Source organism: Puma concolor, chromosome B4, assembly GCF_028749965.1.
Source record: "Puma concolor isolate L17-30 chromosome B4, mPumCon1.1.hap2, whole genome shotgun sequence".
NCBI classification, from domain to species: domain Eukaryota; kingdom Metazoa; phylum Chordata; class Mammalia; order Carnivora; family Felidae; genus Puma; species Puma concolor.
Window position 1 is genome coordinate 25,000,850 of NC_141673.1, and position 23,738 is coordinate 25,024,587.

Genomic DNA, 23,738 nt, shown 5'->3' on the forward strand with positions numbered 1-23,738 from the left:
GACTCTCTCAAGCCTCCAATCAGGGATTTGGTAACATTTTTTCTATCATTCATCGTCACCCATCTCTGCAGCGAGAGGAGCCCAATTTTGGTTTCCTATATAAGGACCAGCAATAAGGGGAGGGGAGTCCCTCAAAGCCACTCTCTCTCTCTCTCTCTCTTTTTTATTTTAGCCCCTTTCTTTCAGATTTAACCATGGAATTACTTCTCCCCGTTAGAACTGTAGTTTTCGTAACTCAGCCCTAATGCCAGAGGGCCATGTGGCCTCAGAATGGACAGCACACATCCTTGTAGCAACTTCCTCGGAGCCCTGGAGGGTGGAGGAGAGAAGAGGGGTGGGGAGGGAAAATGCGAGCCCTCCCTGGAGTGGGGGTACAACTCTTCTCACATCCCTTATGAGTGAGCTTCTCCAGGCACATCTCTGGCCAAAACGGGGGAGCCGAACCCAAACCCTTGCCTTGTGGGAAGTGGAGATTTGGTCCCTTTCAGCTTTTGTTCAAAGTCTCCTATAAAAGGGAGCCGCCCTGTCCCACCCGGGACTTCAGGGAAGCTGTGCCCTCCCCAGAAATGACAAATGGAAAAGACAGAACGGACTCCAGCCAGGCCAGGATACAGTCTCTGGAAAGAGGTTGTTTTTGTCTCCAGTGCCATAGAAAACACATCCTCTTAACTTATTAAGTAGGGAAACAGCACGATCACACACGCTGGAGGTTACCAAGGTGAACAGAGTCCAAGATTAAAATCTGCCAACCCAGTGGTGCATGGAAGCATGGAAGGCCCAAAGAGGAAATCTAGTTCACTGTTGGTAAATTTTTTTGGATGCTGTTTATGTTTGAACTTTTCTCTGTTTTCCTGTAGAAACTTCCGTACCCTCTTCCTGTGTCCCTACAAAAGGCCTGGACAATGCAGTCCCAGCACCGCTGTAGGACATGGGCAGGGCCCCACCTTCCTCCTTCCTGCAGGGATATCCTTTCCTATAGAAGAGGTAAGAATGTAAGGTTCATGTGAAAATGTTATTATATTCCTTATCTCAGTCATTTCGTGATTTGCTGTTTGGCGACAATAAGCCAGCCTGGCCACATTCACAATAGAGGTGGCCCCAGTTCCTAGTTTTGGCTCGTGCTGTTTTCTCAGCTGAAGAGGGCAAACGGCTGTTAAAAATGCTGCTTGTTTTCCAGGATCTTATCAAGAGTTCACGTCTAAGGCCAGAAAGAGAAGGGAGGGCTCCATTTTTTTTCTCTCTCCTCATTGTTTCCAACTGATTTGGCAGGAAATGGGAGTCCTCTACCTGTCCCTCCTGGGAGTAAAATTGATTTGATTTCATTTTTCAGATGTATCCGTTACCACCAGGAGTTGGGGACATTTCTGCTCTCCCCAAAGCAAATGTGCCCTGCATTTACACAAATGACATCTTTCAAAATTGGAAACAAGTCAAATTTAAATGGGGGGCTTTGGGATTGGTGATTGCCATAAATTGCCTCGGAGAATCTCAGCTTTGTTTTATCTTCTAATTCACCCCTTTGTAAAGTGCCTTTTGGGGCTGTGGACTTTGGCTGACTTCAGCAAGTTTGTGTGTGTGTGTGTGTGTGTGTGTGTGTGTGTGTGTGTGTGTGTGTGTGTTGTATAGCATCATTGGCATAGACACTCAGAGAATCGAAATCCTTCACACAGCGTTTCACATAAATTAGGGCAGTTCACATTAACAGCTGCCTAGGAGCATATGTTACAGATGGGCAATGCAGAATTCAGGAGAAGGTGAGTCAGTTTCTCAAGAATCATAGTGTATCTGTGGTTGACCCAGTATTTTCTGTTTAACCGAGTTCAGCCAATTCAGTCAATTGGGACAAGAATCAAGGTCCACCTAGATGCTTCATCTCATATAAAATCAACCTCAGACGATTACATTTTGAAGGGCTGGGTTGTTTTAGTATCTCTAGATAAAGTTTAAATATAGGAATTATGTAAACCACAGTTTTCCCTAAACAGAAGGATCTTTCCTTTCAATGTCAACACTTCACCTTAAAGCTAAGACACAGAGCCTGGACAGTTACTAGATGGAATCATAAAACAATCCATCCTTAACTACCCTCAAGACTACAAGAACTGGAAAAGGCAACTTTATTCTGCTCTAGTGGGATCTTGGTTTTCCCGGGCTACATCATCCTCAATCCAGGACCCTGCCTCCGATCCAAGAATCTCTATCCCCACCCAGTCTCGTTATGGAATTTCAGCTCCTCACGTGCACTGCTCATGCTGGCGGTCGTTTGTGGCTCTTCTGCTGTGTGAGGATGTTTGCAGTCAGGGAGAAACCCTCCAGACTCTCTCCTACCACATGTGGGTCCTAGGTGGCCCACGGGGTGGCTGCTGCTCCCACACCTGCCTGCTCCCCCACCTCCTTGGCTGTGTTTGATCAGAGCCATACTTACCCTCTGTGTTCATCCTGGGGTACCCAACTGCTGCTTCACATACAGATGTCTGATAGATCTGCCAAGAGCCACCCCAGATAGTTTTTCCACCCAAGCGAGACAACCAACTTTAGACCAGCCTCTAAGGGATTACATTTGTGGGAGAAAAATATTTGACATCCTTGTATTGTATTAACCAATGCTTTCCCTCAATCCCAACATTTCCTTTCTCTCCTTGGTGCTTCCCCCATGCCCCTAACTCTCTTTGAAGCAGTTGGGCAATTCTGTGCTGACTGCCTCAGAGAAAGGATGTTACAATGGAAAACAGCCGGGAAAAGACTCTTCCTGACTTTTGAGTTTCAAAAGCTTAGGCCATTAGGGAAATGGAAAAGACCCACAGAAAGGACAAAACATTTGGCAGCAATGTCATGAGTGAGAACAATCCCTCACTAGCCCCACTCCCTGAGCTTCAAGAGTTGGAGAGAGCCAGAGGGGAGAGAAAAAAATTGGTGAAGTCTGGGACAAGAGGGCGAGATCTGAAGGGGCCACATGCGCATGAACAGAAACAGCATCCACAGTATACCCATAATCTACTCAGAACTCTGCATCACTCATGCCCACGGGCTATACCAGTTGACATCCGGTGAGGGTTTCTCACTGACTGTTTAGCAGGAATAACAGCCGTCTGTGCTCCCAGCTTGGCTATGATGTCACAGTTGGACTTACCCCATGTGATCAACCCAACAAACAATATCTTAGGGCACCAGTAGGCCCCCAGCAAGAATGGTGGGGCCCTTGGGCACCTGGCAAGTTATTGCAGTAGGAGGAAAAGTCCCTGTGTCTACAATTAAAAGCTGAATGAAATCAGCTCAAGATTTTCCCAGACCAAAAATCATGGTTAAGCCTCACCTCTATCCAAGCTCTCCTAATTATATGATTCCTCTAATCTTCTTAAGGGAACTACATTGCTCTTGTATGCTGAAGATCTTTGAACTGTTTCCCACAGAGGTGGTCCAGTGATCTATTTGAGTGATTCTACCTTGTGTTGCAATTCTAGCCTCTGACAAACACTTGACCTTGATTTTGACTGTAGGTAATTGCCTGGCTTTCCAGGTTCTCATGCTTGTCTTCATAGAACGCTGCTCTCCTCAGCTCCCAGGACAAGAGGGTTTGTGCAGCTTTAATGCCTCCAACTTCACTAGAGTGTCAGTCTCAACACACCAGCCACCCTCCTTCTCATGGGCTCATCAGTCACATCAATCACACACCGAGGCATTCTCTAACTCTGAAGACAATCCACCTCTGTCCCATCTTCTCTAAGACTGAGTGAGTTACAGATAAAATGGAGTCTTCAGAGCCACGCCAGAAGTACCAGAAGGTGGAGGTTGTGCCTGGGATGAGTCAATGTATGAGATCAATGGAACTAGGTTGAGCGTGTGGCTGGTCTGGATCACTTCTCATCAACATGGGGTCCCTTCTTCACTCTCTTTTCTCCCATGTGACTGGTACCTTTAGACCATCCTGAGGACAGTCCCATTCTCTTCCTCACTCAGGGAAGGGTAGTAGGGTTGCTCCAGACCCTAAGGAAAGGCTTCTCTTTTAGTCTAGAGGTAAGTTCCTGGGGGTCACAAAGTGGGCCCGAGAGCCAAGTGCCAGCAGTTGAAGTTTTAAACTAGAGAAGGAAGGGTATAGGGACACCAGGTGAGTCCTCAATGCTAAAGTTCTCTGATGATGTCTACACTGAAAGATGACAATGGAAAACGTAGAATAGAAGTGTCACTTCTGATTTACGGCACATACTTAGCACATTGTTTATTTTCATCTTTGCTTTTTCCTTTGCCCACCCTGCTTCACAGAGGTGTTGTGAGGCCTAATGTTAATAAAGTGTTGTACAGGTCTCAGATACAAGTTATAAAGAAATACAGGAGTGAGCACCATCACCGTCCCTAATTAGCCTGAAGCCAAAGGAGTATTAACTAGATTTAAAGGTCAAAGGTGTAGGAATATTAGTGCGTGTTTCAAAAGCTACCACATCGGGGCGGGGTGGGGGGGAGGGAATGTACCATAAAAGGTGATTTTTTTTCATGGTGAATTTATAAAAGCATTCAGAGGGAAAAAAAATGGAGAGGAGCAAACATCAAGGGATTATTAGGAGTGACCATGAAAGCAGACTAGTTAGTAAAAACAAAGCAGGTCCTCAACCAAGGTGACAGCGTGACTGATTTTTATGTTAAGATTTTCACATCAGGTCTATTAAAGGAACTGTTGGCTCCATGAGTGTTTATTGGATTGAATACTAGCTGAATTAATGGGGCATTGGGTGGGGGGGGTGGTGAAAAATTTTTATTAAAATACAGAGGTTTTGTGGTAAATTATGGTAGCTATGGGTTTGCAGTTGGGAGTGGGGGATGCTTAAGAATATTCCTTCTACCAATTGCCCTAGCAATCATATCCATCCTAGGAGGTTCACTGCCTCACTTCTGATCTTTGGTGACCTTGGGGCAAGTTATTTAAGCCTTTTGTGTTTTGGTTTCCTCATTTGTAACAAGGAAATAGTGAATAAATACTCTTATAGTGTTACTGTGAAGAAACATCAGTTAACATATGGAAAGCACTGGCACATGGAAAGTTACACTAAAGGGCTTACTATCCTTGTGATGATTTTCATCATTATAACTTCACTCTTGTCCTTGGAAACATCTTGAACAGGGAATCAGTTGGAAACCGAATGTGCCTCATATAAGCCCCAGAGAAGGTCTAAGGACCTAGGGAAGAGAAAATTGAGAAGACAAGACACCAAGTGGAAGGAGAGTGGATCTGCCATGATGATTCTCTTGAACAGGTTTTCACACATTCTAAACGCTTTTACAGGCTGTTCTACCTCATCCAAAGCCATTCTCAAAATAATATTTGGCCTCATAGAACCAGACTGTTCCAAGCATATTCAAGGCTTGTCTTTAGCCCAATATTTTGAAGCAATGTTAGATACCACAGTATCATTCGGTCCTTCTCTCTCCATTGTCATGGTATTTTCTGAGAAGGATATTTAAATAATGGAAAGGAGATGGTTAGTGGTGATGATTTGCCAATTATTTTTAGCTCTCCTCCTGCAGGGCGTGTGATGGGATGGGATTATAGTTCTGGGCCCTTTGGGGCATTGGATAGGGTCAGGTGGCTACTTCTGGCCAGTGAGTTGAGAAAGGCAGTGAAACGGGTCACTTCCAGGCTGAAGCATTCAGCAGCAATGTAAGACTTACCAATCATCTCCTTCCCTCTGGTTTGGAAGTCAGCAATGCTGGAGATGGTGACTGTCCGTCTGCCTGCATCCCTCAATGGCTCTGATAAATGACAGACAGAACCAACTCATTGCCACCCCACTTCCAACCAGTCCCTAGGGGACAGGGAGCATGAATGAGAAGTCAAATTCTATTGTCAAAAGCCGCCATTTATGGGGTTATATGTTATGGCAGCATAACCCAATCTCTTGTGACTGATGCAGGTATCTTTAGTGTAAAAATCTACTTGCACACTAAACAGTGAACTACAATAGTGATAGTCTATTCTGACTATGGTCCCCAGGTAAACCTTTGAAAAACGCATCTTGTGTTAGTAGATTCATCCTTTGGCCTGGTTTAAAATCCCAGCTCCTTGGCTCTGCTCCTCTAATCTGACTTTCTTTTCCACAGCTTTAGTTAACAAAACCTTCTTCTCAAATCAGACCACACTTCTCACCATGGACCCTCAACAAGCCGTATTTATTCCTACCTCCCAGAGTACTCACACTATTTACCTCACAAGAACAGCTACTGGTCTCTGCCTTCTTAAATCCTATTCTTTGATTGTAATTGTCACTATCTTTCCAGATAGCAAGGGAGAAATTACTGTGAAACTCTGGAACATGATTATTGCGTTATTATTAGCAAACATAGATCAACACATAAAATACAAGAGGGCCATGGGAGGACCAATGACAATGAGATGGACCAAGGATTATGATGTGCAACTGAGGTCCTTGCATGTCAGTATGGATATTATCTAGTCACCAAAGCATCATACCCAGGACTCTGTCTTGCAGCTGTACTATCACAAGTGTACAAAGTTGCACTTCTTTTTTTAAATTTATTTTTGATTTTTTAGAAGTTTATTTATTTTTGAGAGGGGGAGAGAGTGTACACAGGGAAGAGGCAGAGAGGGGGGAGAAAGAGAGAATCCCAGGTAGGCTCTGCACCACCAGCATGGATCCCAGGGTGGGGCTCAAACTCATGAACCATGAGATGATGGCCTGAGCTCAAGTCAGATGCTTAACCGACTGAGCCACCCAGATGTCCCCAACATTGCACTTCTGAGATATTTGCTGCACGGTATTTATCCTGGTGAGAAGCTGGGAAAGCCTCAGTGGCCACCAATATGACACAGACTAATTATCGCAGATCTGTAAAGGGATATGCTGGGCAAGCGTTAAAAGGAGTGAAGTAAAAGACTATGTATTGACATAGACAGATAAGCATGATATACGGTTATGTAGAAAAAGCAACTTGGAGAACAGTACGCGTGGTATGATTTGGTTTATGTTGTTAAATATATTTTATATTCATAAAACCTCTGGAAGGTTATTCACTAAACCAATAGCAGTGGCTGTGTCTGTGAGGTAAGGCTGCTGGTGTGGAGTGAGGAACTCCACTTTTTACTGTATTCCTGGAATTCTTATAAGAAGCATATATTACGTTCATGATAAACATTGTAATACTATTGTTCATTGAGCACTTACTATATGTCAGGTTGCCACTAAGTTCATGTGATAATCCTCAGGATAAAACATCATGAAGAAGTACTTTAATTATCCTTACCCAATAGATAAGAAAACTGAAGGACAGGGAAGTCAAGCAATTTGCCCAGAGTTCGTAAGTGTGAAAATTGGAATCTGAACGCGGGTGGCTTAGCTACGCGATGTGTACTCTTCATCACTGCCCTATAATCAAAATAAATAATAACAATTTTTTAAGGCCCATTCTCCTTTCAGGACACAGTTCAATTCTCATTTCTGTGATGCCACCTCCCATCACATTAGGCAATTCATTCATTCAACACACATTTAGTAAACATATGTCAAGGGGCCTGTTTGGGATCCTGCAAAGAATACAAGTCAAATTGGTCACAATCCTTGCCATCCAAGAGCTTATGAGGAAGATAAAGAGAGCTTAAAAACTGGAATGGGGGTGCTATAAGACAGTGACAAGGTCCTATGAGTTCAGAGAAGAGGGAACCAGAGTCAAGCCTGAAGGCAAGAAGGGCTTGAAGGAAAGCCACTCGTCCGTTTGGCTGAAGTGAAGGCAGTAATAGACAAGGCTTCCCAGATGGGAGAGAGACAACCTGCTGCGGGGTGTGGCTTCTGTTTGGTAGGAAATGAGATCCTGTGAGAAAAATTTTATTAGGCCAGTGATAGGCTCACCAGAGCAACCTAATGATACCAGTAAACATTTATTAAGTGCTGGACAGGATGCTAAGTACTTTTGCATATGCTACCTCATTTCATCTTCAAAACAAGCTTAGAAGAAGATATGGATACTTTCCCAATTTTACAAGGAGCTGAACTAACTGGCTATTTAGGCAGCGCAGCTGAGAAATAAGCCCAAGCAGTCTGGGTATGAGGTCTGTATCTCTAACCATTTTATTACACTACTTTTTTGGAGAAATATCTGTGGTGCTACTACACAGCGTGGCTCGGGGAGGAGAGAAACTTAAAGGGCAGGAAAGTTGATTAGGAGGCTGTCGCAAAACTCCAGTCCACCCTCCCCAAATCTGACAGCATTTGTTTCCAAAGTACCACTTGGCCCTTCATCCTATTGTGAGCTTTACACAGGTGTGTTAATATTCTCAAGCGCGTAGGAAACATCAAGAGGCGTATTGTTGCTATAATGCATGTAACATATAAACAGACCTGCACACGCGTGTCATGTACAAGGGTTTGAATGAATAGTTTCTAATATTCTGTCATTTTCTGATTCCATAGGGAGATCTTGATAATAGAGTAACAAACTACAGTGCATGGCACTTGATGGTTTTACACTTTCCCACAGAGAGCCATTCTAGTTCTGACCTTTAGAACGAACCTCTGAGGCAGGGAGAACAAGTACTACTTTTTAGAGAGGAGTAAGTAGATTAGGTGAGCTTAAGTGCCCAAAGTCACAGAGCTCCTAAGCACCGGCATTTGGGCTGAAATCTAGGTATTCAATTTCAAGTCTGGTGGGTTTTTTTGTGATTTTTTTTTTTTTTTTTTACAGTTAAAGAAAATCCCATGATTCCCTATGACAGTGCTCTCTTAGAAGTGCAACCTAAGGGGCGCCTGGGTGGCGCAGTCGGTCAAGCGTCCGACTTCAGCCAGGTCACGATCTCGCGGTCCGTGAGTTCGAGCCCCGCGTCGGGCTCTGGGCTGATGGCTCAGAGCCTGGAGCCTGTTTCCGATTCTGTGTCTCCCTCTCTCTCTGCCCCTCCCCCGTTCATGCTCTGTCTCTCTCTGTCCCAAAAATAAATAAACGTTGAAAAAAAAAAAAAAAAAAGAAAATCTGAAAAAAGAAGTGCAACCTAAACTTCACATTAAACTCTGTTTCCAAAACTTAACAGAAGTCCATGGGGGAGGGGAAGAAAAAAAAAGAGGTTATAGAGGGAGAGAGCCAAAGCATAAGAGACTCTTAAAAACTGAGAACAAACTGAGGGTTGATGGGGGGTGGGAGGGAGGGGAGGGTGGGTGATGGTTATCGAGGAGGGCACCTTTTGGGATGAGCACTGGGTGTTGTATGAAAACCAATTTGACAATAAATTTCATATTAAAAAAATAAACTGTTTTCAAGAATCTCAAAGTTTCAGAAATTGCAATCATCTTTTCACATTGAAAGGGGTGCTTTCTGGGTGGATACAACGTATTGGGGCACAATGTATTGGTGCATCGAGCCGGAGCGATCAGGAGCGGGAGTGCAGACCCTGGTGGGGAGCTCCCACTGCCCACAGTATTATTTTAGGCTGCAGCTTCCTGCACCTTCATTGCAAGGTCGCATTAAGTTTGCTGCCCTTGCGTTCATCCATAAACACTTTGATGTGGATGGACTTGGGTATGAAGTCACACTCTCTGACTCACTTCTACTTCAAAGCAACCAATTATGAATGAACTCACCAAGTATGTCAAAAAACTGGAAATAATTGACAATTCCCTGCTAACTTTTGCAAGAAACCCTTCTGGATGTGATTACATGAAATACTGTTTGTGGAAGTGTCCAGCACAGGGCCAGGCCCACACGAGTCTTTCAGTAACCAATCATTTCTGAGCACCAACCCGGGCCAGGCTTTGTTCTGGGAGCTGGGAATAGAGCAGCAAACAAAGCAGATGAGGTTCCTGTCCTCATGAGCCTGGCTGGGGAACACGGAGAATGAATGAGTAAATAAACAAAAAGGTATATCCGGTCTTGAAATGTGCTATAAAGAAAATGAAACAGGCGACATGATGGAAAATGGCTGTGAATGACTTTAGATACAGTGGCCAGAGAAGGTCTCAATGACAAGATGTCTTTCATTTAAGGGCCAGGCTTCCAAGTTGCTACAGGAATTTGGGCAGCAGCACACACGGGCATAGCCTGTGAGGGACCGAACGAAGGTAATGTGGCTGGAATGTGGTTAAGAGGGAGAGGGCTAAGATGGAATTCTAGAAAGGAGGTGGCAGCCAGATCATGGAAGGTTATTACAGGTTGGGGAAAGGAGAGTGGGTTATATTCAAGTGTGAATAGGGTGGTTAAGGCAGAATGGCTTGAACTATCACACTGGTATGAGCTAACTTTAGCTGTTGGGTGGAAAATGGAGTACTAGGGGGACATGTCTTAGCTCAGGCTGCTAGCACAAAATACCATAGACTGGGTATCTTAACAGACGTTTATTCTTTCAATAAGACTCTTCCAGAGGCTGGGAAGTCCAAGATAAAGGTGACAGCAGATTCAGTTCTTGGTGGCCCACTTCCTAGCTAACAGACCTGGCTTGTCATGCCCTCACATGACAACACAGAGAGTGAGCTCCGGACTGTCTTCCTCTTCTTATAAGGACACTAATTCTATCTCAAGGGCTCCACCCCCATGATCTCATCTAACCCTAATCACCTCCCAAAAGTCCCATCTCCAAACACCATCACGCCTTCAAGGTCAGGGCTTCAAGGTGTGCCTTTTGGGGAGACAAACATTCAGCCCATAACAGGGCAGTTGGAAACGAGAGGCACCTGCTACAGAGGTCTGGGTGAGAGGTGGGGAGCCTAGACCAGGATGGGTGAAACTAGGTGGCCATATTAGATCCAACCTGTCCTTTGGAGCTGGAGCTGATGGGGCAGCCCTGAATAAATGTTTCCACATGGGGCTACTTTTCCTTTCCTCCCTTCCTCCCTTGAAACCTCCCCATTTCATTTCATTTCTTCAGCTTTGGCATAAGGTATTTCTTAGGTAATTTACATCTTTTTTTTTTTTTTTTTTTTTTTTTTTTTTTTAGTGCACAGATGATAATTGTATCCAAAGACAAGTCAATTCAAGTCGATCTAACAAAACTTTGTTGAGTGTGAAAAACATACAACCTCTTCACATCAGATGCTCTTTCTACGCATTTCAATGCAACAGTGGGTTGTGATCAGTGGTGATGAGCTGTATCTATGATCGGTTCTGGAAGTTCAGATGAAAAAGACACAGATGTAGTCCTCAATAGTCTCACAGTTCAATAACGGAGAAATATGGGCAAGGAAATAAAATACAATACAGGAGACAAGTGAAACACAGAAGCATGTAAGATACAAGACACTGAAACTCTGCAGGGGGAGAGAGCAACCATCTGAAGGAGGACTAGGAGAAAGCTTTCGGGAGCAGGTGACTGCTGGGCTGAGTATCAAGGAAGGACAGTCCCCTGGTGGACAAGGAGGATGTCCTGGGTCTGGGAACAGCACAGGCAGATGTACGCAGGAGTGAAACAGTAGGGTTTATTTGGGGAAACCGCAGGCCGCTCAGTATTGCTGAAGCAAACATAATAACAGAAAGACACAGGCTGTCAACACAAGTCGGACCCAGATCACTGAGGGCCTCATTTATTATGAGCCCGTACTATTTTCTGTTAGTGATGCAGAGTCAGAGAAACATTTCACACCGGGAGAGACCATCAGATTTCATTCAACTCTATGCATTCGCCAAGTGTATCTTTAAAACACACACAGACACATCATTTGAGAATATTTGCAAAGGTGTGTGAATGAGACTTTAAAAACATGTGGCTTCAAGGAAATTATATAATTTGGAAAGGGCAGAGAATGAGGAGAGGAAAAATTCCAGCGGCTCAAGGAGAGATTCTCGGCCCCTTTCCAGCCCCTGAGACAAGTCCGACGCGGGAAAAGCAGCCCGTCTGTTATGTCTGCAGGCGTCTGAGGCAAGCCCTGCTTCTCCACAGAACGGGGCGATTCATGCAGAATGTAAAGATGAGAGGTGCCCATTTTCCAGGGGCTGAAGTGCCAATTCCAGTTGCAGTAAGAAAGTGACAGGAGCCGGGAGGCCCAGTTGTGCCAAGGTACACATTTCCAGTGGGCACACCATTAAGGCATCTAGTAAAAAATCCTAATTGTGCTCAGAGGACTTTCAGAGGCCTTGGCAACCTGGGCACGGGTATGGAATGTGTAGCTTCCAGGCCTGGCTGAGTGGTGCCTCGCAGCATCTCAGAGGGTCTCGAGGGGTGGCATAAAAGTCTGCACCAATGCACGAAATCAAAATTAACTTGAATTCCTTTGGTATCTTTTTTTAAGATGCCACATAAAATTTGGGGAAGGTGGTGCTGCAGACTGCAGACTCAGAGGATGGCATCACTCTGCCGTTCCCACTGTGCAGAACCAACTGGGAATGTCAACGTTTCGATGCGGAAAAGTCCCCCTGAGGCTTCCAAATGTCGTTGACTTTTTGGCTTGCTTATAGAAACCATAGGGGTGCAGCCTGGTCTTTGTAGTGGGTAGAGAAGTAAAACTGGGCTCAGGGAATGGCTAGGAAATGAAAATACTTGAACATTCTCGATCGTCGGCTGCTACAAAAATCTTATAATTCTGATTGCCCAGTAGGATAGCAGCTAGCTCCATTGCTATTTGAACTTAAAGTTGGGTTACCCACATTTCAAGTGCTCAAGAGCCATATGTAGCTAATGACTACCAAACTGTGCAGACTGAGAACACTTCCATTGTGGCAGAAAGTTCTATCGGACAATGCTGTCAGATACCAGCTTCAGGGTGCTTTTTCCTCAGGCCACAGACTCTAAGTGCTGCTTCATATACGGTAGTTGTGATAAGAATGATAATTACATTAATAATAATAATGACGGTTCACATTGTTGAGCTCTCATTCTATGGGGCGCTGTGCTAGAGTCTTTCCATGTCTGCCAGGTTAATCCATTAAGAGGATTTTTTTTCCTCATTGCTTTTTCCCCCTCCCCATCCCAAAATTCGGGAGAAAAGTGGCCATTGGTCCCTTGCATAAGAAGAGATTGGTGTTGCAGAGCCAAAAGCCGAAATCAGCTAAAGACAACATATCTGCTTCTTTTGCAAGAAAGCTAAGTAAGTGTGTGGAGGAGAGTGTGCTAGGTCTCCTGGGAGGGGAGAAGAGAGAAGGGAGGAAAAGGAGAGAATGGGGCAAGTCCCCCAGACTGAAAAGAGGATAAAGGTCAGAAAGTCTTTTTGGTGGTGAAAACAAAGCCCCACTCCCTGGAGCCAAGCTACCTGTAAGATTCCCAGAGGGGAATGGCCGTCTGTGTCTCTATAGAGGCTGGTCCCAGGCCCTAAGTTCCCAGCCCTTACCAAAGCCTCTGTGTCACAAGCATGACACACAGACCCTGGAATCACTGAGCTTTAAGGGACCTCCAGCTGGACCACAACTAGTCCATTCGGTGCCTTTGTGCTTAGTAGAAAAAGATACTCTCTAGGGGCGCCTGGGTGGCTCAGTAGATTAAGTGTTCAACTTCCGCTCAGGTCATGATCTCGCAGTTACTGAGTTGGAGCCCCATGTCAGGCTCTGTGCTGACAGCTCAGAGCCTGGAGCCTGCTTTGAATTCCGTCTCCCTCTCTCTCTGCCCCTCCTCCACTCATGCTCTGTTTCTGTCTCTCTCAAAAACAAATACTGAAAAAATTAAAAAAAGAAGAGAAAAAGGCACTCTCTCCTTCATATAAAATAAGTTATCGTGAGGTTAGTATGTTACTGATATGGGCTGAATTGTTCCCTCCTACCCTCTGCCTGTTGAAGCCCTAACCTCTAGTACCTCAGAATGTCTGCATCTGGAGACAGAACCTTCAAAGAGGTGATTAAGTTAAAATGAGGCCGTAAGTGGGACCTCATCCAGTCTGACTGAAGTCCTTATAAGAAGAGGAAATTCAGACTCACAAAAAGACAACAGGAATCCACGTGCACAGAAAGACCTTGAGACAGGGCAGCAAGGCGGAGGCCATGTGCAAGGCAAGGAGTGAGACCCCAGAGGAAACCGACACCGCCAGACCTTGATCTTGGACTTCCAGCCTCCAGAACAGTGAGAAAATACATTTCTGATGTTTGAGCCACCCACCCTGTTGTGTACCTTGTGATGGCGGCCCCAGAAGACCAAGACAAGTACGATGCAATCTGAACAGCTCTCCTTGGTTAGGCTGCAGCCCAGACTCATGCTCACACACCAAGACTCTTCTGTGCACGTCCACGGTGTACATCTGGACATGAGCTGCTGGTCGGTGAAGAGAGCCTGTCAGGTTTAGGGGGAGGGACGCCTAGGACACACAGCCCTCGGAGGGCCTCCAAGGACTGTGGGTGGGGAAAAGGAGCAACTTCTAGAATGAGGTGGGGCAGGGCATGGCCCCGCATGCCAGCAAGCACGTGTGCACCTGAGCTGCCGTGCGCGTCCATCACCACGTGTGCCTTACTGCTTCGGGACTTGGCAGGGAGGCTGGAATCTTCCTGTCCACCCACCCACTCCCCTAAACCTTAGTCCCTGCTGTGAGTGGCACTCTTAGATGAGACGCTGCGGTGTGGTGCACCGCCTGACCCGCAGATGGGATCGGACCATGACGAAATCTCAGCAACAGCAGAGAGAGGCTGGAGGCCAAAGACTGCAGTCCCATGTTCTCACGAGACCCTAGAGCAGAGAATTGCCACAGTATTTCCTACCAACCCAACGGGAGGGGAGCTTGGAGGCAAAGTTGATTTCCTTCAACAAAAATAGATTACCTGGCCATTCTTCAACACTTAACTTTGTGAAATAAGGTTCATGCTTTATGTATGATTCAGAAACAGGGTTCCAGCGAGAAATTGGCGGCATGCTCAAACGGAGTAACTACAGAGGGATGAATGGGATGATTTGCAAAGATGAGGCATGGTTAGGAGAAACCAGGAAGAGACGATGAGGCAACCTGGAGCGAGCCATAAGCTGGAGTGGTTACTCCTAACACCTGACGGGTGTGCAGAGGAAGCAGTTTCTGGAAGGGCTGAAGCTCACAGAGGGAGTCACATGGCAGGAGCTGTGGCCATTGGTGGAGCTGAGCAGCCATTGTCCACCAGGAGCCCAGCAAGCAAAGAGATGTGTCGGGGGAATAAGTCCCCCAACCCTATTTTCCCACCCTCCGATCTCTACCATAAGAGTCCTCACAGCAGAGCCCAGCCAGAAGCCCAGAACAGGGTGAGAAGGATGGAGAGAGAAACTAGGAGAACAAATAAGATAAGGCAACACACCTTCTAAACATGCATCATTTAATCTAGCCCTCCAGTGACCCCCTGGTTAGACCCAATTATTATCCCTACTTATAGATATAAAAGTTTAGGCTTAGGGAAGAGGCTCAGAGGTCTTGTCTCACTAGATCTAGAACATAAGCTCCATAGAGGCAGTGCCCATATTTGTCTTATATCCAGTTATATTCCCAGTGCCTAGAAAAGTGCCTGGAATATAGTAGGTGCTGGCTGCATGTTTGATGAATGACCAAATGAGTGAACTTCTTCAAGAGCACACAAGTACCATGTGGTGGTGCAGGATTTGAACCCACACTATCTGATGGCAAGGCTCACAGGCCTAAGGATCACATCAGTGTTCCTAAACCAGGGTCTGTAGATCCTTATAAGTCTAAGAGTTTGCCAAGATAATTCTAAAATTTTGTGATTTTGTATATTCATTTCAACGACAGCTTTAAGAAGTATATATTAGCATATCCTGGATCACCTGGATGATCACCTATCCTATCAACAGACACTATTGTAAGATTTCAGTGCCCAGGTCTGTGTTTGCATTCACTGTCATATTGGCACAAAGTGGTACCATTGTAATGATCTTGGGCTAATGAGAAAGGAACATGGGTGAACTTAATTCCTAAGTGATTCATAAGTAATGGCTGTGAAATCTGAATGACATTATGGAATACCGTACAAACAAGAAAAAGAGGGGCAGGGTGCACACTAAAGAATTGGCACCAGGGGTCAGAGCTACTGTATCTTCATGGTCAATGATTTAGGTTAATGCAAACATCATCTCTCACACTGATGTTGTTACTCTGAATTGTACTGCTTATGCAGCAGTTTGGGTTTTTAAAAATTCAGCTTGTTTTATAGTTGCATAGGAGTTTAAATATAATTTTACACTTATTTATTTTGGGCAAAATAGAATTTAAATTAGCTCTTAGGTGTTTTGTTTTTCCCTTAAAATATACCCAGGCATTAGACAAGTACAGGAAATGCTCGTGCTGTAGGCTACAAACCATGGCATGAATTGCTTTCAGCAGGAACCTAACAGAGGCGCCCCAGACTAATTAGGGATGTCTGGGAAAAGGGAAAAATCTTGATGTTCACCCCAAAGTTGGAAATACTTAGTATTTATTGAGAACCTCTTAGTCACTACACTGAGTTTTTTACATGTGCTACAGACTGAATTGTGTCTCCCCAAAATCATATGTTGAAGACCTAATATGATGGCATTTGGAGATCGGGACTCTGAGAGGTAATTAGGTTTGGATGAGGTCAGGAGTGTGGCTCCTCATGATGAAATTAATGCCCTTATAGGAAAAAACACCAGAGAGCTTGCTCCCTTGGCCCCCTCTCTCTTAACCTCTCTCTGTATGTGCAGATACGGCAAGAAGGAAGTTGTCTGCAATCCAGGAAGAGAATCCTCACTGGCACCTTGATCTTGGACTTACCAACCTCCAGAACTGTGAGGAATCTAAGCCACCCAGTCTATGGGATTTTGTTCCAACAACCTGAGCTAGTACAAGTATCATCTCAAATCCTCCTAACAATTTTGCAATGTAAATATTATGTCCCCATTTCACAGATGAGGAAGCTGAGGGTCAGGGAGATGTGTAACTTGCCCAAAGAACACGACTAGAAAGAGGAGAACAAGAATTAGTTTATAAAGGTTTGTGAATAAAGGTTTATGGATTTTTTGAAAAGCTCTCTGTCTTCTAAGCCCACATTAGTAGGTGACAAGTGTTAATCCTACCATCTATGATGAATGTCATACTCTTCATACTGACAGAAGTACTTCCTAGTCCCACATGGAGACTATCTAAAAATATCCTCAACTTTGTACTGATAGATATGTGGACCATTTGTTACTAATGTGGGTATCAACTAGGGTGAACCTGACAGTTCGGCTTTAATTATTTTAAAATTTTGAGCATATTTGAGCCTAACTTCTCTTCCTATTGAAAACCATTCGCGCATGAACAGAAAGTGTCCTCTAGTCACACGGAGAAAACTTGGAAGAAGAAGGACTATAGGAGCTCTTGCCATTGCTATCCTAACCCCTAGTGATTCTCCAAACAGCCGCGGCTCATCCAGGCTGACAGACAGCATAATGGGTCAACTTCACAGACAGAAGCAATTAATGCAACAATCCCTTGCAGGTATATAGTGCTTCAGAGTCTGCAAAGAAAATTCACACATGTCAACTCATATAAATGGAGTCTCAACATTTTAAATAATTTGTGGAGGGTTTGAGCCCAGATCTTCAGAGTGATTCAAAATCTGGTGCTCATTGTTGCTATTGGTTTCCCCACTTCGGTGCAGCATGGACCGCTCAGAAGCCATCATGTGCTCGCAAAGGAATCTATACCAGCATATGCTTGAACTACTAGGAATATAAATTCCATGAGGGCAGGGCTTCTCCAGGTGGCTAAAAGCCAGGGCTCTGACTGCTACATTCAAATCCCAGCTCTTCTGTTAGCTAGCTGCATGACTTGGTGCAAGCACCTATCTGTGCTCATTTCCTCATTTAAAATAATGTATAATATATAGTATGCAATAATTTACGATAAATTAATAGTATCTACATTATAGTGTTTTAGGAGTAAATTAATGAATACATACAAACTTTTAACGTAATGCTTAAAGCAATGAGAACATAGAAAGTACTCATTATATGCTAACTATAACTATTACTATTCACCACTGAGTTAGTCGGCACCCAGGTTAGTGCCTGATAAACAGTGTACCCTTTAAACACTTATTGGATGAATTAAATACATATTTCAACCGAGGATTCCCAAAATAGCATGGAGAGGGAATTCTTAAGACAGTTTGTTTTAAAAAGTAAAAAGAAAATACCTCCCTGTGACAGCGACATCTATCCTTGAATCGACAACATTTCTAGGTGACTTCAAATATCCAGAAGAAAATTAGTTTCAAATCACTTTGGCTTTTAGAAAATAATTTCACATCGGTGGTTAGCACAACTGGATAACATCCAGGAGACACTTAGGAAATATTTGTTGTTGATGATAAATACATTATTTGGGGTCTGTTTGGGGCAGGAACAAAGGAGAAAAGAGGATCAGTTTCTAGAAGATAATTTCTGCAGAGACTTGGCAAAAGGAACACAGAGGGCTGATCTCAACATAACTGATACTGCATGAACGTTTCTTGCTGAGCATCAGTCCTCATATTAGCAAAGGTAAGCTCTATCCTGAGAACGGAATTTCAAGAGACTTTCTTTGTCCTTTCCCAGATCCAGGACCACTGTTTTTCTGCAGTAACTTGAGAACCAGGAGATTGGAAGTAGAGGTGAGTTTTCACCCAGGCGAGCGGCACAGGCTGGGCACACAGTGTGTCTGCACAGCACTGTATGATAGTTTACCCAGAAAGCCCTCAAGCTGCACCTTTCATGATTCAGAAGAGACCATAACTTGGCCAGCCAGTGATCATGGGTGCAAGTTGCCAACCAGCAGGCTGATGGTATGTGAGCAACTCTTCTAATATCAAGAAATACTGCAGCTCGGGGAGTTTTTGTTTTCTGGAATGCTATTTCCCTCTTTGTGATCAACTTTGCTCCGCTGTTCTTATTAGATCTTTTTGACTTTTATAAATTTACTTAGAAAATTACATTCTCAGAGCAATTGGAGCTCCTTCTTCCAGGATGGATTTGACCCTCCTGCCTTCCCCCACTGGGAATTTTCCCTGAGACAGGTTTGCAAAAAAAGCACTTGGGGTCTTTTCAACACACGGTGACTGTTCACAAGGCACAATTGTTTGTCTTCAACTTGGAATTCATCTCCACTGAGCCAGGAACAAAATCAAGGCGACAGAGGCTTTAAAATTCAGACAGGAAGTTCTGCCCTTTTGACCTGGGAAACCAAGAGGAAAGTGAGGAGGAAGACGATAAAGAAAAACACCAGGAGGAGGTCTGATAGCTGCACCTCTTATAGACCTTCTATGTTTTCCCCACAAAATTGTTTAAGGTAGAGGTGGTCTTTTAAATGATTATTGATGAGCATCAAGTGAGCCACGAGACGACCCCACCAGCTCCCATCCAGGCAGGCTCTTGGTTTTAAAACCCTTTTGCGCAGATATAACTAAGGCAAGTAGTTCTAAGAGCTGGGGGAAAAAAACAGAAAAGAGCTGGGTCCTGTAGCCCTTCCAACACAGAAGTAATTCCACACTTCAGGCTCCCATTTCCCACCTTTTCCCTCTCCCTCCGCACATTCGCAACTTCTCCCTTCCGGTGTGGCCACTCTTGCCACGTATCTATTCCTTGCTGGCTTGAGCCTGCCCCCTCCTGCAATTCTTGCCCTTCCTCCTTCCTCTGCTCTACCCCAGCCATCTCCTCCAAATCAATTGAGCTTTATTTAAACCATTTTTTAAAAATGTTTATTCATTTCTGAGAGAGAGACACAGAGCGCGAGCAGGGGAGAGGCAGAGGGAGAGGGAGACATAGAATCAGAAGCAGGTTCCAGGCTCTGAGCTGTCAGCACAGAGCCTGATGTGGAGCTAAACTCACAAACCATGAGATCATGAACCTGAGCTGAAGTCGGACACTTAACTGACTGAGCCACCCAGGCGCCCCTATTGAAACCACTTTTGTTCCACTTCTTTCATTTCTACCATTTGTCCTCAGTGGGATTTTGAGAAACAACATGTCCTCCCTGTGTGTAGCATCAGAGGCTACTTTACAAGTTGTGGTTTGGTAGGCTCACCAGTCACGCATCTAGGGAAATATGCCATTGACACCTGAGATAAACTAGGCTAAAATGAAATCCATTGCCTCCCCACCTGCTTCTTCTCGCCCCACCTCTATGGCTGGTCTGGCCCTCTTTCTCCTCACCTGCCTGGGTACCCCCAAACCAGATCTCTCTCCCGCTTCCTCTAAGGCCTATTGATATCACTGCAACACCTTTTAAATGTTATTCTTCCTTTCTGTTCTCGCTGCTCTGCTTCAAGACCTGATCATCCCTCACCCAAACTGTTTTCATACCTCCTAATCCTGCTCCAGTATCTTCAGCTCCTTCCTGTCCCCACCAGACTCAACTCTGCAAAACACAGATCTTATGACACCACTTCCCTTGTTCAAAAATCTTCAGGGGTGCCCTGTTCCTAAGGGCAAGGCCATATCCTACAGCCAGACATTCAAGGCTCCTCAGCATCTGACTCAAACCTACTTTTCTAGTCCCATCTCCCAGCACATGCCAGGTCCTTGGTCACCATGCATTGAATAAAAAATGTTTTATCTTAAGAAGTTTTGTCCCATGATTGTATCAGCTGGGGTTCACAACCAGGGCTCCAAACTGAAAATACATAGGCTCCTGACTGCCCTTAGTGTTAATCTGGGTCATTGCCAGGTCCCTAACACTAACTAGCTGTGTGACCTTCAGCCAGCTCTCACTTCTTCAGACCTAGGTTCCTTCAATAATACCATGAGGCCCAGATGACTTCCAAATTTACTACTTCCAATATTAAAGATGATGGATAAGATGTGCAGACCCTCTAGGCCAGATTTCATGGGTTGTGGTACCCTGCTGCATTGTTCAGGTACTAACTCTGATCTCTCAGTTCTTTCTGTCTGAAGCCATCATCCCATTCAGGGATGAGATCAGACCCTGGAAGAACTGACTCATACCACAGCCTCAGACAAGTCAGATTTGTACCATAAAGCTCCTTCATGAATATGCAGTTGTAAGAAAACTTCCATCTGCCCTTCAGAACACCTTCTCCCTAGATTAATGGTATATGCATATTAATTATCACCTAGATGTTTTTCCCTTGGTAAGTAAAATTAGTTACCCAGAGATTGGTTGGGCATACGGATTCAGAATAAGAAAGGCTCATAGTCTAGAGTCTAGTGTTTGCAGGTTGTGATAGGGCCTGATGAATTCCTTTTGTTTCAAGTGTCTGCTAGGAGCATTTGATTGCAAGCAACAGAAGGTGACCTTGGTTGCAAAGAGCAAGAAAGAGGATAATTGGGATGATCCTGAGTAGCTAAGGGGGGGTCTTCCCTGACCATTCAGTCTGAAGTAGCCTCCCCAGCTGGTCTCCATCACATCATCCTACTTCTTTCTTTCATCACTTGTCCAGTGTGCAATTATCTTGTTTACTTGTTTGTCCTTGGTCTTCCTCATTAGACTGCTTGATCCATGAGGGGAGGGACATTGTTACTGTTTGTAGTTCTAACTCCAGAATCTAGGACAGTGCCCAGCATACATGGTATGCGTGGAAAGATTGTGGGATGAATAAATGAGTAGAAAGTGCTGAAAAATAAAGCCCTAGGAATGACTGGAGATGGGACGACCAGTAGCAGGAAACTCTGAACTTTTTTTGTAGGTATTACCATGAATGACTTAATTCCAACTGCATCTGTCTCTCTGTGTTTCTGCTCCAGGTTCACCTGCCTAGAATAGAGAATTCAGTTGGCCAAACTAGGACCACATGCCCACCCTAGAGGCCATGATGTTGGAGTCCTGGGATTGTCTGCAGAGCAGAGCCTCACATGGAAGACAGAAGAGCAGATCCTGAAAGAAATGGTTACCAGGCAGACATCCATTGCATTAGACCACAGTGATCCTTTTTTCTTAGAGACCTGTCAGTTGACATGGCAATTCTGCTCCCTAAAGATACCTCCATAACAGCTTATCTGCCAAGTGATAACTTTTCTTGTCTCCATGGGCTCCACTTAGGTAGATCTTACCCACTCAAAAGACTCATGTGCCCAGAGGAGACAGACACACTCACTCTGTTAAAGTGATCTAGGTACTCTCTGCGTAGCATATCCCAGAACATCTTTTTGTACATTTGTTTCTTATTGTTTAGTTCATGAATAAAACATGAATCTAGTTTACATTTAAAAGTGTATGGTTTCACTTAACCCAAAGTCCTTGTTTTATGTAAACCCACATTTGGATTACTTTGTTGTGGCTAATACTGTTGGTTGTCTACCCAACAGCCACTTAGGGCTGCAATTCACCCAGTCCTGGGGATGAATCATGATGGAAGCCCCCTACGTCTTTGCCCATAATTGGACATGTAAACCTAAATCTGGGCCGTAAGAAATAATGCAAATTCTATGGAGGACTTCTGGAAAGATATTCCTCCCTGAGAGGGTCACATGGAGAAAAAGCGTTTCTTGTACCTTATAGCTTTTCCTCATTCTTCCTTCTTCATTTTTTTTCTTAAATAACAAACACTTTCTTCTTGATGAGGATGCTTTTAGGTAGAGATATGAAATTTGGAGCTGTGGCAGCCATCTTGCAAATATGAAGTGATGAATGTAAGAACAACATACGGAAAATGGTTCAGTAGAAGAAAGGAAAGGCCTGAGTCCTTGATTTCATTGTTGAAGCATTGAAATCAACCCTGGATTACTTAAGTAAATAATATGGGTGAAACCACTCTCTGTTGGGCCCACTGTACCTTGCCGTTGAAAGCATTCCTACCTGATAGACCTGTGACAAACAGCTAACTTCTTGATCTTAATGCTAACTCCTTGGCTTTCTCACACTAGAGATGCTTCTGTTGCATAGTAGTGGGGGTTTTACCGAGCATTAGCACAAGAGTAAGTCTGAGAAAGAGCCTAAAAGTTCATTGTGTTTTGATATAAACGCTCCTCACGATTTATATCCACTTCCTATAAAGCGATCATTATGAATATCTACCTGAAAGAATACTGTGATTATTCATATAGATATCTCATATGTAAAATATGTTATCTAAATTTTTTGTCACTTTCACATTACAATTTAGTAGACTCCGATCTGCTATGATTTCAGAACTTCTAGACAGAAGGGACTTAAAAGTGGCAATTAAATGGGAAGTGGGAGATGGGGTCTGGAAAGTGCATTTGCTCTGTGACTATCCATATCATGAAATGGATGGAGCTAAGGCAGCCTCACACACCCCCATCTGCACCTTGTTGCTAGTATACCTTCCGTCCATAAAGCCAACTGCTTAAGGATTTTGACTTCGCTCCTAGAAGTCAAGGTATCAGTTTTGGAGGGTTAGGCATAGACCTTCAAGATTGGAAACCTGATGGGGGCACTTGGGTGGCTCAGTTGATGGGGCATCTGACTTCGGCTCAGGTCATGATCTCGAGGTTCACGAGTTCAAGCCCCATATTGGGCTCTGTGCTGGCAGCTCAGAGCCTGGAGCTTGTTTCAGATTCTTTGTCTCCCTCTCTCTTTGCCCCTCCCCCGTTTGCACTCTGTCTCTCTCTCAAAAATAAATAAACATTTTAAAAAATTTCTTAAGTGTTACAAAATAGATTGGAAACTTGATGGAATAATATGACTTTATGTCTGCATTGCCACTGGGTTATCACTAGCATTTCCCATAAAAAGAGATTCAGGCACACAGGGTTTAAATGGCTCTCAAAACATACAGCTAGCCAGCAAAACCAGTTCTACAACTTTGGTGTCCTGATCATTATTCTTCCCACTCCATCAAGTGGTTCTCAATTTAGGGATGCAGTCTTTACAATCTAAAACAGTGTGGCTAAAAAGAAATGTTCCCGGCCCATTAAAAGGAGCCTTTAGAAGAACATACCTTTTCCTACCAGAGAAGAGGAACAG

General features: G+C 44.3%; 1 protein-coding gene across 5 annotated transcripts; it reads left to right on the forward strand.

The window, feature by feature from the left end:
• Window positions 1-789: 789 nt before the first annotated feature.
• On the forward strand, window positions 790-23,482 carry LOC147578971 (uncharacterized). 5 transcript variants are annotated; one of them, XR_015253418.1, is made up of 5 exons: window positions 790-984; window positions 16,535-16,618; window positions 17,233-17,312; window positions 18,413-18,639; window positions 21,557-23,481. XR_015253418.1 is itself a non-coding variant. In XM_086712599.1 (5 exons), the coding sequence occupies exons 1-5, from the start codon at window positions 903-905 to the stop codon at window positions 21,614-21,616; spliced, it is 528 nt and encodes a 175-aa protein (XP_086568725.1). In that variant the 5' UTR covers window positions 792-902; the 3' UTR covers window positions 21,617-23,481. The 5 variants fall into 5 exon arrangements, 3 of the variants coding, with proteins under 3 accessions (XP_086568725.1, XP_086568727.1, XP_086568726.1); XM_086712599.1 differs by lacking the exon at window positions 17,233-17,312 and adding an exon at window positions 9,975-10,049 and having other exon boundaries at window positions 792-984; XM_086712601.1 differs by lacking the exons at window positions 16,535-16,618; window positions 17,233-17,312 and adding an exon at window positions 9,975-10,049 and having other exon boundaries at window positions 793-984; window positions 21,557-23,482.
• Window positions 23,483-23,738: the final 256 nt, after the last annotated feature.